A 15,239-nucleotide genomic window follows, 5' to 3' on the forward strand; every position below is an offset into this window, starting at 1 on the left:
TTACTGTCTGTGTGGTACTTTACATCTGGCAGCCTTGCTTTCTCCGTTTGCAAAACAAATTTATTCACAACATCACTGGGAAGTTTGAATTCAAAATTATGTGTGTTCCCAAAAAAGGGTAACTCAGTGGGGGCGCTAAATATGATTCTGACCCCAGGAGCAGAGATGGCCCCTCCCAAGCCAACCAAGGCTTGTGTGCATGAAGCTCCTGGGCTCCCGTGACGGTGACAGAGCTGCCCATCCGCACAGCGGCTCCAGAGGAGGCTGGCCCATACCCAGGCAGCAGGAAGCCTCCAAGAAGCTACTGTCTCCTCTCATATTAATTGCATTTGCATCTGGAACATATGGGGTGTTGGGACTACACCCCCCCACCACCACCACCACCATTTTTCACAGAGCATTGATCCAGGAGAAAATCATGTAATTAAAAGAGGAGAAATGCAAAACAATCCCCTTAGCGGACTGTGCTGTCTTCCCTCCCTTGTAAATCCATTAATGAACTGTAATTGCAAAGACAAACCCCTTATTGAAACCTGGTAACCAATTCACTGTGGGGCCAGGGGACTCCCATTATAATCCAAGACCTGGGGAAAGACAGGGGGAAAAAAATCCTAATTAGTTTAGTCCTGTTTATCTATACACAAATCAAAACAACAAAAATATCGGTTACAGAGTAACTTGCCATCTGCCAATAGACTGTGGGCCCCCTGGGGAGATGTTGGTTTTCCTTCTTTGTGGGACTTGTTTATAACCTTCTGTTAATCAAATGCCGAGCAGGGGAAGATGCGGAATTTACATGGAGAGGGTGCTGCAACTGACGTGGGGAGAATCAGATGAGTTGGGCAGGAGTTGAGGTTTGGAAGACCCCAAGATGCCTGCCTTCGCCGTCCTCAGAGCCCAGCAACATGGTTCTGTATGCGTCAGCTCCCCCGTCCCCATGCAGGGAAGAATACAGGATCTATTCCAGCCAGGAGCTAAATAAAACCCCAGCTCGGACCCTACCTGTTGGGGATATCGCCCTGCACCCAGACCCTGGATCCGATTACACGCCCCTCCTTCTCCTAGAGGAACCACTCAGTCTTCTTGGTCCTGGGACGACCAGTGCGGCTGGTCCAGCCATCATCCAGGGACAGGCAGAGCCCTGGCCTGGCCAGTCGGAGCCTTGCATCACCCTGGCCACAAGTGATTGATTGTACAAGGGTGGGCACTGGACCCAACCTGAGCCAAGGAGGCTGAAGGCTGCGAACTCAGAGCTGGGGGGCTTGGAGCCACCTTGAGACGAGGCCTGGCTGGACATGAGGCCTCCAGGGCGGAGACCAGAGTCAAGAGTGGCAAGAACCCTTGGCGCCTGGGTGGTTCAGTTGGCTGGGTGTCTGCTTTCAGCTCAGGCCATGATCCTAGGGTCCTGGGATTGAGTCACGTCAGGCTCCCTGACCAGCAGGGAGTCTGCTTCTCCTTCTCCCCCTGCTCATGCTCTCTCTCTCTCCCTCTCAAAAATAAATAAACAAATAAATTTTTTTTAAAAAAATTTTTAAAGAGGGGGCTGGGGGGCATTGGGGAGGGAGAGGTTGATTGGGTTATGGACATTGGGGAGGGTATGTGCCATGGTGAGTGCTGTGAAGTGTGTAAATCTGGAGATTCACAGACCTGTACCCCTGGGGCTAATAATACATTAGATATTAATTTAAAAAAAAAAAAAAGAGGGGAGAGAGCTGGAGGCCAAAGACGTCCCGGAGTCCAGCTCCTCCCCGGCACCTTCCATCATGAGGTCCCATCAACTCTCTTCTTGTGCTGAAGCCGGTTGGTGTGACATTTCTGTCCCTTGCAGCCCAGAGCCCTAACTCGGGCCATTCTGAGCCAACGGTGCCCGCCATCCAGTCTCCAGGTGGTCGACCTGCCCTGCTTCTCCTGCAGCCACCCCAGGACTCCCCCTCCTGCCACAGGATGATTTGGGCGGCGCTGTTGGAAACAGGAAGCAACCTTCTCCTACTCAAAAATGGGTGAGTTCTGGGCACATACCCCCTTCCATTTGTTCCTTTATGAGAAATCCTGAGCCTCAGCCCCAGAGGCACCAAATCCCCAACCCACCCCAGTTCAGCCTGCACCGGGGCCTGAACCAGGCCAACTGCAGCCACAGGAGCATCCAAGCTCCTGGGTGCTGATCTCCCCATCCAGCACCTTCTCCAACCCGCAGGCTGCTTGACAAGGTGCTCGCTCCCTGCCTGGCTCCCACCAGCCCCTCTGTGGGGGTCCAACCCTGCTCCCTCTGCTCGGGGATCCTGGGTCCAGCTCCAGGCTCCTCTAGGACCAGGTCCACCCTCTGCCAAACTGTGAGCCTGCCGACCCTCTGGGAGGAGGACAGGGGAAGAGACTGGCCGCCGGCATCTGCTGAGGGCCTACTGTGCGCCCAGGGCTTGACATTCGTTGTCACAGGCAGCAAAGCTAAGTTGGTGCTGCTCTTAAGAAAGATCTGAGCTTTCGGTCAACCTAGGAAGTGGTGCCGGTGCTGACTCAGACAACCCATCACCTGTAAAACGGGTCACACTAACTGTCACACAGGGTCACCGGAAGGATTTCCCTGGGCCCTCAGTGCCACCGTCCGAGCAGTTTCTCTGTTCTCCCTGCAAGTAAGGATGTCGCTGCCTCACGGCGACAGGGAGGTCAGCCGCCCTGCACGGGACCCAGCAGGGCCAGCCTCCAGGTCACCACCCCACCCTGGGCAAGTGAGAGGGACGCTCGGTCCCCACCCATCCCAGCTTAGATCTCTTCACAGCCCATCTTGCACCCCCTCGAGGGTTTTTGAGGAAAAACATGAGTCCCATTTCTAATCAGAGTCCGTTCTACTTTCTGATCACAACACCTTGTTTCCTAAAACCCTTGCATGGCTTCACACCACCCTGCAGCGGAAGTCCCGCCTCCTCTGGTCCTGGGCCTGTGCCTTGGTCCCTGCGACAGGCAGCTGCATCCGGGATCTGCGGGGGCTGCACACCTTCCTCCTCAGGGCCCTTGCACACGTCACTTGCTCTATTTGACACACTCATTCCCAGCCTCCCTCTACCTTCCTAACTCCCAAAGTGCCTTCAGATTCAGGCTTAGGTCGACCGCCTCCAGGAAGCCTCCTCCACCTTCCCACAGCAGGGGAAGATCTCCTGTGGCACACCCCGAGTCGTCCCCCGCTACCCCAGCCAGACTCCCCGTGAGGCTTTCTGTCCAATGTCTGTCTGCCCCTCTAGGCTGGGAGCACCACAAGGCCAGAAACCACTGGGCGTTTTTCTATTTTATCCCGAATGCCTTGTGCATGATTTGGCCTCTGGTGGTGCTCAGTGAATGGGGAAGGAAGGAGGGAAGGAAGGAAAGAATGGGGGGAGAGGGTGGGGCTAAGACCCGACTGGCAGTCCCCGGCCCCTCCCTCTCAGGCATGTGCCCTTTCACAGCCCCTCCTCCCCCCACACACTGCTCACCTTCCAGACTTGCCCTGCAGGGGCAGCCCTCAGTCCCCCTGCTAAGCCACCTCTGCAGTCTCCTCCAGGGAGCCCTACAGGGCTGGCCATGCCAAGCCCTCTGTCTGGGTGCCGTCCGCATGAACGCTAGTGAGGAGGGTGCTGTTGCCCCGTTTACTGTCAAGGAAGCTGAGGTCAGAGCGCAAAGGAGTCTGTCCAAGGCAAGGGGGCTGGCGGGGGGGGCGGGTCTCACACCAGGACTGTCGACCCCGAACTGCTAACCTGTCCACTGTCACTTCTCCATGGGATAGTTCCTGGGAGCTTGGAGTCTGACGCTTGGTCTCTGCCAGGCCAGACACCCCCGGGCACACCTTTCTCTCGTCCGACTTCAAGGAAGTAGTGACAGCTCTCAGCTCATGCGTCCCCTGGGAGATCCTCGATGACTGCTTATTTCTGGATCATCTCTCCATTTAGCAGATGAGGAACTAAGGCCCACAGGGAGAAGGGATGGTTTGTCCAAGCTCACGCCGCCCTCCGAGCCTCGTCTCCCTGAGCTGTGACCCCCTCCCCCCACATACTGGCACTGCTCCAGGCAGAGAAAAGGCTGTCCCTGACTTTGTCTCCTGGTGGAGCTGGGGGATCAGTACCCATGACCGTGACGCAGGTGGGCCAGAGCCATGGTGCACACTCTGGTCTCCAGCAGATAACAGGTGCCCCAGGTGGCACAGCCCCCAGAAACCAGGTGACTGCAGGGTCTCAAGTGACACTGGCCCCAGATGGGAACGAGGGAGGTTCTCGGGTGCTGACATGTTTAAATGCGTCCCTGAGGCTGGGAAACCACTCAGCAGATGGCAACAATGATGCCAACTCCACTCTGGGTGCAAAATGTGGGCGGGCCCTGAGCTGGGTACCCCCCACCCACCTCACTGACACCCCATAAGATCTTCAAGGTGGTGCCAGTATCCTTTGCCTTGGATGTAGGTGGGGAAATCAGAGGGGGGGAGGGTTCCTGCCAAGTTACCAGGCAGCTAAGGCACAGTGCTGGAACCCAGGATGGTCCCACTTTGATGCAAGGGTTTCCTGGGTGTCCCGAATGGCCAAGGCAGGGAGTGTAGCCAGAGAGGGATGCCAGAGAACAACCCGCTGCAACAGATTAAAAGTGGCTGCAAATTCTTTATTGCTTTCGCTCCATGAAGTGGAGTGTACCTCCCCACCCCTTGTGTTCAGCCTGGCCTAAAACTGCTTTGATCAAGAAATCAGCAAAAGGATCAAAAAATGCAGCACAAGTCATGCAGTGCCAACATGGGGCTCCAGACCTAAAAAGCTTTCCACAGCCCTGGGCTGCCAGAGAAGAAGTTGCGTTCCCCCATCGGAGAGCCCCCAGGGACATACATGGAGAGAGAAGTGGAGAGAAACCCAGCCTTGCACCCCCGACTCCCCAGGTAGCAGTCATGCCAGTGGGCCCTGGCACAAGGGAGTGGGCCATGCTGGAGGCTCTGGCCGGGTCGAGACCACCACGAGCGTCGACTCCTCATGGAGCAGAAGAACCGCCTGCGGAGCCCAGCCAACTTGCAGAATCATGCCGGGCACAGGTGTTTTTCGGGGGGGGGGCGTTTTGAGCTACTAAGTTTTAGCAGGTGCAGGGATATAATTCTGTCTGCTGGAACTGTCTCTAAGGAAGACCTCTCAGGATGGTCTGAGTCTCTCATAAAAGCCTTTTAGAGGCTCCCAAGTGTGAATCTAGTAGTAACCCTAAAAATGCCCCATGACACAGGAATGGGTTCAGCAAATCACCCCAGCTCCCACTGTGGGACACCAGGGACTGAGACTGTGGGGAGCACTGCTCCAGAGGGGCCTGGGTGAGGCCGGCAGACCTCAGGTAGGGCTGGGAGAGACATGGGGTTCGGGAAACTTTCTCATGTGCCATCCCTGAGGCAGAGGGGTGCCGCCATTGGTGCCGGGGATGGAGGCAAAGCTACTAACACCCAAGGAGGGAACAGAGAGGACACCAACACGGGCATGGGGCATGGGGCTGGTGGGGGCGCCCGGGACCAGCCCCGGTGCAGCTGGGACCCTCCCAGCATCTCTAACTCACGCACACACACTCAGCCCACCAGCTCCTGCTACAACCTAAACACTCTCTCTTTTTCCCCAGCTGGGGTGAGGGTGACGGGCGCTCAACTGGACTGTAAGTCCCTTAAGGGCAGGGACTGCATCTGTCTCGAAGGCCACCATCTCCCCTCTGCCTGCCATGGGCCCGTATTCTGTGTTTGTCTTCTGCATGCACACGTGAATGAATGAATGAAGCAGGAATGAATGAATGTATGAATGAATGCATGAATCGGCCTGTTTGGTGTCCTGGCTCTTCTTCTTCTTTGATGTCTTGCAGCCCTAGATTCAAGTCCTTGCTCTCCAACTGATGCTCCACTGAGCAAGTCATCTGAACACCCAGACACAGCTTCCCCATGCGTATAATGAGGGCGACTCAAGTCCGCTGCAGGCAGGGCCGCAGGAGAAAGAAGCGAGAGCCTGTAAGGGCAGGGCAACCCCACGCCGGCTCTGGGGTGGCGGCCTTCACCCCTGTTCCCACCACAGTTGCCAGCCTGCAGGGTCCCCCTGCACCCGCCCCCCCACCCAGTCCTTCATCCCACTCCCCAAATGACCACGCTACTTCCGGCCCCATTCAGGGCTTAAGTTAAATCATATTTCATTGTTTTTCAGAAGGCAATAGAAAAAAACAGGAAAGAGATTCACAGCACTCGCAGTCAAGAAAAGGTTAACTAAAAAAAATAGGAATATATTATGTTTCGATTGAAGAAATGCAAACGCAGTCCCTTTCACACTCACCTTTATGTTCTCACTCACATACACACATCGCTGCTCCAAATACACGCCCATCCTCAGGCACGCAGGCACACACAAGCACACTCCCCAACACGGCCATGCTCCTAACACACGTACACATGCCCATGCACTCACACACACGCGTGTACTCCCAGACACGGCCACACACCTGGCACACTCACACAAGCCCAGCAGGGCTGGCAGGACGGTGGGGGAGGCCTGGTGCCCTCAGGGCCTGCCCCTCCAAACCCCCCTCTCTGGAATGGCAAAGCTAGACTACACTTGGGGCTCTAAGGGACACACGCAGGACTCAGGGGGCTACGTGGGCAGTGAGGAGACCGAGAGGCTGCGGCGGGGATGGGCAGCCTCACACAACTCTGTTCTCCAGAACAGCCAGCCGCTGGCTCACAGCTTCCAGTGGACTCGGGGTTAAGGACAGGCCCAGGCTGACCAAAGCAAGGCAGTGATGGCTGTGGCACCTGCCCTCAGGACCCCACCTCCTGTGTCCCCCACCTCTCGAGAGCCCCTCTTCCAGGGAGTTCTCCCACCCCATCTACAACATGTCACTGCCCTCAGAACAGTGCCTTCCCCAAAACCCAGTAATTACTGTACGCCCTGAAGGCCCAGCCCTGCTGGGGGCAGCTTCAGGCCTGCTGGGTCCCCCACCTGGATTCCTACCTTATCCTGACAGAGCCAGGGGACCTGTTCCAGGCCCAGCCTCGTCTGAGTGGAGACTGGGATCTGTCATGTCACTGAAAGCCTGAGAAATGGGGAGGCCACACACTCCATGTTTTCCTGAGCACAGCTAGGACTCTGGATGGGTGTCCAAGTCTCTAGGTCTTGGTTTCTGCCTCAGTTTCTCTGTTTACCCTCTAGGAGCCTCTGCTTTTGACAGGATCAGTACCAAAGGCCATGCCAGCCCATCTGTCCAGAGTCCAGCCTGTCTCCAGCAGGAGGCAGAGTCCCCACCTGTGACCCCACATACAAGGGGGTGCCTCCCTCTCCCTGCCCCTCACCCTGCCACTGCCCCCATCCCCCCCATCCCTCAGTGGCCTCTGAGAAAGGATATGCTTCCTGGTCAGGGCTTGCAGCAGCCCCTCCACTTTGGTCTGGAATTTCACAATGGACTCACAGGCACAAGGGTCTTCCTCTGGAGTGGACAGGAAGTAGGGAAAGAGAAAGGGGAAAGTGAGCGGTGGCATGGCAGGGGGACAAGGAGAGCTCACAGCCCAGGACCAGGACTGGGGAATCTTGGGGAAGTGTGGGGGGCCTGTGAGAACTGAGAAGACAGAGACACATGTAGGGTTCTGAAGCAGAATTCCCAGAAGCGACAGAGGGGGAGACCCCGAATGTCTTCCCAACCCCACAGAGCCCCGATAAAACTTCCAATACCAGCATCTCCATGCTGGTCACCTACTACATGCAGGACACGGTTGCTAGGGACCTCGAGGTCATCTTGCCAGCTTCACCCAACACTTTGGGTTGGAAGTCATTAATCAACCCATTTTACAAATAAAGGACCCGAGAAGTGAAACCACTGGATCATGGCCCACAGGCAGTGTCACAGCAAACACACAAACCCAGGCACCTCTGGCTCTGTAATCCTTACTCCCTAGCCCCGGGAGGGTGGGGGAGGTAGCAGGGTTCAAATCCTGGCACTTCTGGTTATTAATGATCGCTCCACCCCTCTGGGCTTGGTTTTCCTGTCTATAAAATGGGAATAATATTTCTACTAATTAGGATTGAATGATTTAGTATTTGGAGAGTACTAACAACAGTGCCATTCATGCAAGAAGCATATGTTTGCTAGTTGCAAAAGTGAGAACGGTCAGCCCTCCTCCTGCTTCTGCCAACTCTTGCTGCCCCACAGCTCCTGCTTCTTCCCACCCCCATCCAGCTCCAGGATGGTTCCACAGTCTCCCCCCAGAGCCCCCCTGCCCCTCCCATCAGTGCCCTCTCTGGCCTCACTAACCCACGCAGATCTTCTTCTGCAACCTCTTGCCAATCTGGTTGATGGTCTTGAAGTCAGCCGTGTAGAAATAGTGTTCTGCCACGGGCTCTGAGGCGATTTCCCTGAGCTCGTCCTCCACAGCATTGCCCACACCCACAGCAAACATCTTAAAGCCTGCCAAGAGGAACAAGATGAGTGACAGTGGCCATGGGGACAGGCAGCAGCATCTCAGCCTCTTGAGAAATGCCCAGCTGATCAACACCAGATACCTCCTAGTGGCAGCTTCTGGAATTACAAGCACAGTGCCTAAGAGACTTCCAGCGTTCCCTGAGGTTCTCCCATATGTCAGACCTGCACTGATTCCTTGGACGGGGAACTCTGTAATCTCAGATACCCCCCAGAACCATCTGTCTGGTGGCTATTATTATCCTCCTTAAGTAGGTGATAAAACAGAGACTCCGGCTTGTCCCAAAGTGGGGCTGCCTTTCAACAGTTGGTGTGCTCTGGAGAACATTCAACTGACAAATTTCCAAGCCCCACCTACAAAAGGACCCTTGAAACAAACTTCTTACTTTTCTGGGGACTCTGTTGTCTCATCACAGATAAGAAAGAGTTGAACAGACCCAGCACTCCTCATTTATCTTGCACCTGGGGTTAGGGTTTAGACTCAAGACAGACAACTTCCAGTCGAGCTATTCCCTAGGTACCCCTGACCATCAGTGGTGTTCAGGGTCCAGGCACCACCTACCAAGGTCCTTGGCCTTCTTGGCAGCATCGTTAATGTAGTCTTGGCTCCGGCCATCGGTGAAGACAATGCCCACCTTCTGGGCCCCAGGCCTAGCCCCGCTGGACACAGTGAAGGAATTGTCGATGAGATACTTGAGGGCAGCCCCAGTCATGGTGCCCTTCTCCATGTAAGACATGTTCCGCACCGCCGCCTTAATGTCCTTCTTCGTGTGGAAGCGGCCCAGCGGGAACTCCTGCCGCACAGAGCTCGAATATTGCACGAGCCCCACTTGGGCCAGTTTGTCTGATACATCCAGTGTGTCCACGATCTGATTGATGAACTTCTTCACTAGTTCAAAGTTCTCCGGACGCACACTTTTGGATCCATCGATGAGGAAGACCAAGTCAGTTGCCGAACTGCCACCACGGCCATTGCAGACTGGGAAGGGTAGGAAGGCGAGGAGATGAAGCTTAGGAGCCCGTCGTTCATCCTGACCACAAGTCAGGAACCCATCACACACCTAGCTCTATATTGAGGTTTATCCCAGCCCCTTTTGTCCTCAAAACTCCCTCTCGAAAGCCAAGGTTCCTGGCCTCGTTTTATAGCGTTGGAAACTAAAACTCCAAAAGCCTTTAAATCATACAGCTCAGAAGGAGTGGCACTAAGATTTGAACTCAAGACTATGTAACTAGTTCCACCATACTAAACCTACCACCCACTGTGACAAAGAGGGACAAAAGTAGAAGATAACTTTCTGCAGACACCAAGTTCTAGGAGACATCTACCACTGTTGCAGACTGGCCCAGAAACAAAGTGCAGAGAGGCTCAGATGGGCTTCCTAGAGAGTTGCCAAGCCCCATCCACTCCCCTCCCCACCCTCCCCAGGGCTTGCCTGTGTCCAGCCCACTGACCATTGCAGGTCTTGCCGTCACTGTTCAGGGTGAAGCCCTCCCGACAAGCGCAGGTGTAGGAGCCTGGGGAGCTGAGGCACACCTGCTCACAGTCGTGGTCTCCTGTGGCACACAGGTCTGACACCACTGTGGGGACAAGAGGAGACTCAGAATCTAACGGTCTCAGGGCCTTGGACATCTCAGCCAGGGTAGCCCTTCACACACATTCAGGGAAACAGACCATCCCCTAGCTGAGGTCTGAGCCCCACACTCTCAGCCCCGGGCCAAAATCACAGGTCCGCCCCCTGCTGACTCTCTCAGCCCCGCCTCCCGCCCTATTCAGCTCCGCCTCGTCAGCCCCTGCCCTGTCCATCTCCGTCCGGCCCCGCCCCGGCCTGTCCCCGATGCCGACTCAGTCCCGCCCTGTCCAGCTCCTGCCCGGATCGACTCTCTAGTCACTCCCCCATCCCTCCCTGCTCCCTGACCCCAGCCCGACGCTCAGTCCCAGCCCTGTTCATCCCCATCCATCACCCCTATCCCTCCATGCTCCCCGCCCTAGTCCTCCCCCGACGCGGACTCAGCCCCGCCCTACCCAGCCCCACCCTGTCTAGCCACGCCCCGATCGACTCTAGCCACGCCCCCACCCTGCCCCTTCCCTAGCCCCGCCCCGGAGATCAGTCGCGGCCCTATCCATTCCCGTCCGCCCCGCCCCGGTCCCACCCCCGAAGCGCACTCAGTCCGGCCCCGATGCTCTCAGCCACGCCCCCGCCCCCTGCGGTCCGGCCCCCACTCCAGCTCCCCAGAGCGCTCCCCGAGACCCCCCAGCCTCGTCCATCGCCGCCTCTCCCGGCGCACCGCAGAAGGCCTCCTGGAACTTCTTGGACAGCTTCTCGATGACGCTGTAGCTCTCCACGTAGTCGACGTGCTCTTCCTGCGGCTCGCTGGCGATCTGCTGCAGCGTGGCCTTGTCCACGCGGCCCACGCCGATGGCGAACAGCTCGACGCCGCTGGCCCGGGCCCGTGCAGACACGTCCCGCACGCTGTCCTGGGGCCTCCCGTCCGTCACCACGATGGCCACCTAAGACACGCGGGGCGCGTGTGAGGACCAGGCCTTCCTCCCGCGCTGCGCAGGGCCGCTCAGCTCTCCACTAAGCCCGCGGGGCCACTGGCAGAAGAGGACCCTGAGGCCCGACGGGCAGAGCGGCTTGCCCAGGTCACACAGCTAATCCACACCAGATGGATCTGATTCCCCGCCAGGGTTTCTCCCCAGGGAGGGGAACCTGACTAGCAAAAGAGGAGACAGGTTTCCTCTCACCGAAAGACATGGCTGAGAAGTTCTCCCATCTGACTAGGGCCTGTGGGTGTCTCCCCGCTCGGGCAGGCCGCAGTTCTGTGATGATCTGAGGACAGGACCATGTCTCCCCCCTCAGACTGGGGCCTCTGAGGACAGGGGCCCGGCAAGCGGGCCCGACACCATGCAGTTCTGCCGTTTGGCCAGCAGAGAGCAGGCGAGGCTAATAAACGGCAGCTCTGCTGCCAGCCTGGCCATCCTTTCCCTCCGTGGCCGTGGGAGGAGGGGTTGTTCCCACATAGATGATGGCTCCCTCTTCTTCCTCCGTTCCCCAGGATGCTACATTTCCTTTCCGAAGGAGATGACACTGTCTGCTGCTCTCCCACAAGGTTCCCCTGTTTGTGCCCTGGGAAGGGGCACAGAGGGGACCCTGGTGCTTGGCCTAACCTCACCACGCCCACCTGAGCCTGCCCGGAAGCCAGAGTCCTCACAGCGCTTCTCTGCTTCTGACCTGGGCCCCCACCCTCAGCCCGGGGCCCCAAACCCCTGTCTTAGTGACCTGTAGTATGGTGATTGGAAATGATGCTCACCCTCCTGTGTCATCTAGGAAGGGGGTGGATTGTTTCTTTATCACTGTGGGGACCCCTGGGGAGTGATCTTGCACCCCCTCCTTCCCCACCAGAGGCCGAGCTCACCTGGCTGTGACTGTCCACTGCCACAGGCTGCCCCACTCCCCAAGACCCACTGTCTCCCGGAGCCCCGACTATCCCCCTTCAATCCAGCCTTGTGACCTTGAACCCACCTTGTAGGGGCCTCCCACAGGTGGATTCCAGACTGGACTGCACAGGTCTGGGGGCTCTGTGTGTCTTCATGTGCCTACCCCAGGCCCCTAACTGGAGGTGTGACACCTGTAGACACTGCCACCATCCCCTTCACCACCTCTCTCCATTAGGATCACCCCAGGTCACCACAGCCTGTAACAACCATGACCATCAACCTCACAGCAGCGCTTGTAAAGAGCCCCCACAGAGGACGACCAACAAGCTTAGCTTCACAGGCCATTTCTTTGAGGGCTGTAATGGCCGGGATTATGGCCCATCTTCTGTAGATGTTCCTACTGCTTATTAGCTGGGCAAGACACTTGGGCCTCTGTGCCTCAGTTTCCTCATCTGTAAAATGAGGTCACCACCTTCAAGCAGGATTGCATTCCTTCATCACTCAGATGTCAGGCATGGCCTGCGTGGGGGTCAGAAAGTATGTCACCGGGGCTGAGGGCCTGGGCAGGTAAAGGCTGACTCCTTGGGGCTGTTGAGGGCTAGGAAGGAGAGTTGTGGGCATCGGTGGGCAGACCACCATGGGATGCAACCTCTGACTGGTCTCACAGGTCCTGGGCTGTGCTGGGAAATCCTGCTGTGGGGACCAGGCTGTGAACTCCTCGGCACCTGGCCTGGAGCCCGTACCAACGTCGGCTTGGGGCACATCACCTCATTTTTCCAAACCCCTGCCCTCGGAGGCTTATTAAATCAAACTGAGCTAGCCCTTCCATGGGGCTTGGTGGGTCCGTGCCCTGTTCCAAGAGCAATGGACTTCACAGAGACCTGCTGACAGTCCCTCAAAAACGAGTTGCATCATTGTGGTTTAGACGTGAAGGGACTGACACGTGCTGCTCAGGGTGACAGCTAGTCCAGGGAGCAGGGTGGAGGGCAGGCATCTGGACTGCCTCAGTCGGCCCCAGGGAGCCAAGGTCCACCAATCTAAAAAAAATCAAGCACGCTCCAGATTGAGGTCCTGCGGTCAGAGGGTGGATAAAGATGGCTTCAAGGCCCAGCTCTGCCCCTTGGCTTCTCTGGGCCTAAGACACAACCTGAAGCATGTTTGGGGAATCCGGGAGGGCGGGAGGGGTGGGTCGCGTACCTTGCTTATGTCAGGGGACCTGGCCCGACCCCCCTCAGCGTCGCTGAAGGCTTTGTTGATGGCGAACTGGATGGCCAGGCCCGTCATGGTCCCCGTGGACAGCGGCTGGATGCGGCGAACGGCCCGGAGCAGCGCGGCCTTGGAGCCGTGGGCCCGCAGCGGGAATTCCTGCTTCACAGCGCTCGCATAGTTGACCACGCCCACCTGGGTGGCATTGGGCCCCACATCCAGAGACTCGATGACCTGGGACAGGAACACCTTCACCTTCTCGAACTCCACGGGCCGCACACTGCGTGAGCTGTCCACCACAAACACCAGGTCCGTGGGCCGGGTCCGGCAGAGATGCCCTGCAAGGGGGGATGGGAGGGAGAGGGCCAAGAGCAGGGGGCGAAGGTCAGGGGCTGCTTAGACCGAGACTGGAGGTCCCAGACAGTGTAACCTGAAGCTGGGCCAGGCCAGCTCGGACCTTCTGTCAGCATGTGGACACCCGTGGCTGGCCCAGCTTCTCAGCCCCTTGGGGAAGACAGAGGCTCAAATCTCAGCCCCAGGGAACTCACGGTACCTCCCTGAGCTTAGTTTCCTCATCTCTACAATGAGCTGACAGTCCCCTCTTTACAGAATCCTCAGGGCTGAGCAGGAGTGCATGCAAGGTGCCAGGACAGGGCTAGGCATGCAGCTGGTATCCAGGGGGCGGCAAAGGAGATGACAGACTTTAAGACACACTTCTCAGGCTGTGGCCCAGAGTGGCTGCCACGGCCACGGCAGAATTTCTCCTGTGGGGGCGGTGGGGGGGAGGGCGCAGAGGACAGAGCCACAGGGGCCAGCGCAGGGCCCATCGGCTTGGTCTCTTTCATCTCAGCATCAAAGCCAGTCACCCAAGGGGACCCAGCTTCCCTCAGCCCCAAGGAGTCTTCTGGCTGGTGTCCGTGGGCAGGGAAAAGGGCAGGGATTCCTCGTGGCCACCGTGGCAGCCTGACCCGGTGGGTTCCTAAGACACATCCCCATGGAGGCATGTCTTTCCAGACACCCCAGCAAGCAGTCCCATGGGCTGGGACGTGCATGAAGCTGGAATGAAGCAGAATGAGGTTCGAATCCCGGTTCAGCCCCCTTGTGGCCCCGGGTAGCTCACTGCACCTTTAGTAGCCTCAGTTTCTCATCTGTCCAGTGGGGAGAATAAGGCTCACTGCTTGTTACTCTCACTGACCTGACCCTGCAGCCAGGAGAGGCTCAGTACAAAGGCCCTCCTCTCTGTGCCCCAGAACTGAGCAGAGCCACTCCCAAGAGAAGATTCAGGAAGGCTCAGAAAAGGAAAGGGGTCCTGGGCTGTCCCAGCCCCCCAGCCACAGCACCCTAGGTATCAGAGCTCCTCAAGGGACCTTAGTAATGACCTTGCAGCCGCACCCTGGTCCCTACTAGTTAAGGTTACATACGGGTAAACTGAGGCCAAGAGAGGCTGAGGGAATTAGCCACACCATGGAGCAGTGCATCAGGAACCAGGAAAACGCCCTTCTCCAGCCTCAGTTTCCCCATCTGTACAGGAGGAGCTGGGCATTCTAGGACTTGGTGCCCAAGGCAGAAGCTCTGGGAGTGGTACAGCAGGCAGGAGCCCACACCCAGAGAGGCTAGAGGGGCTGAGGAAAGGGGTTTGAGTCCTGGTGACCCCAGACAGAGTGTGCATGCAGCCCTGGGCTTGGTGCAGCTCCAGCTTCTGTCCTCCGGGACCCACAAGACTGGCCCTGGCAGCATGCATGGTCCCCGAGGGGGGCCTGGGAGCTAAGGAGCCCCAGGGAAGCCTGTGAGGCTGCAGAGAAAGACCCACTCCTGTCCCTCAATAGCTCAGACCGAGGATCATCCCTGCTCTGGCCCTTATGAATGTCACCATTGCTGTCGGCTCCCGGGCCAGCCTACTGTCCTCCTACTCCCTTGCCCCCCGACCCCTCAGCACCCCGGCCCATCCCGTACCCCATTTAACCTCTGCTCCTCTTGGCCAGGCTGCTGGTCAGAGGCCGCTCACCCTATGTCCCCCACCTCACATGGACCCCCTCACCTCTGGCCTGGGGGGCAAGGCCCAGTGTGCACAGGGCCTGGAACAGCAGCAGCAGCAGGCCACACTGCACGAGGTCAGTGCCAGAGAGGAGCCTCATGGTTCTGGCAGGGCAGGCAGCAGCAGCCAGCACAGTGC

The 15,239-nt window shown here is 57.6% G+C and overlaps 1 protein-coding gene across 1 annotated transcript; it reads right to left on the reverse strand.

Moving 5' to 3' along the window:
- Positions 1 to 6,181: 6,181 nt before the first annotated feature.
- On the reverse strand, positions 6,182 to 15,201 carry MATN1 (matrilin 1). Its single transcript, XM_044236348.1, has 8 exons — positions 15,105 to 15,201; positions 13,058 to 13,404; positions 10,708 to 10,930; positions 9,874 to 9,999; positions 8,984 to 9,400; positions 8,257 to 8,409; positions 7,354 to 7,434; positions 6,182 to 6,701 (listed from the first exon to the last, which is right to left on the reverse strand). The coding sequence occupies exons 1-8, from the start codon at positions 15,199 to 15,201 to the stop codon at positions 6,652 to 6,654; spliced, it is 1,494 nt and encodes a 497-aa protein (XP_044092283.1). The 3' UTR covers positions 6,182 to 6,651.
- Between the last annotated feature and the right edge of the window lie 38 nt (positions 15,202 to 15,239).

This window comes from Neovison vison, chromosome 2, assembly GCF_020171115.1.
Source record: "Neovison vison isolate M4711 chromosome 2, ASM_NN_V1, whole genome shotgun sequence".
NCBI classification, from domain to species: domain Eukaryota; kingdom Metazoa; phylum Chordata; class Mammalia; order Carnivora; family Mustelidae; genus Neogale; species Neogale vison.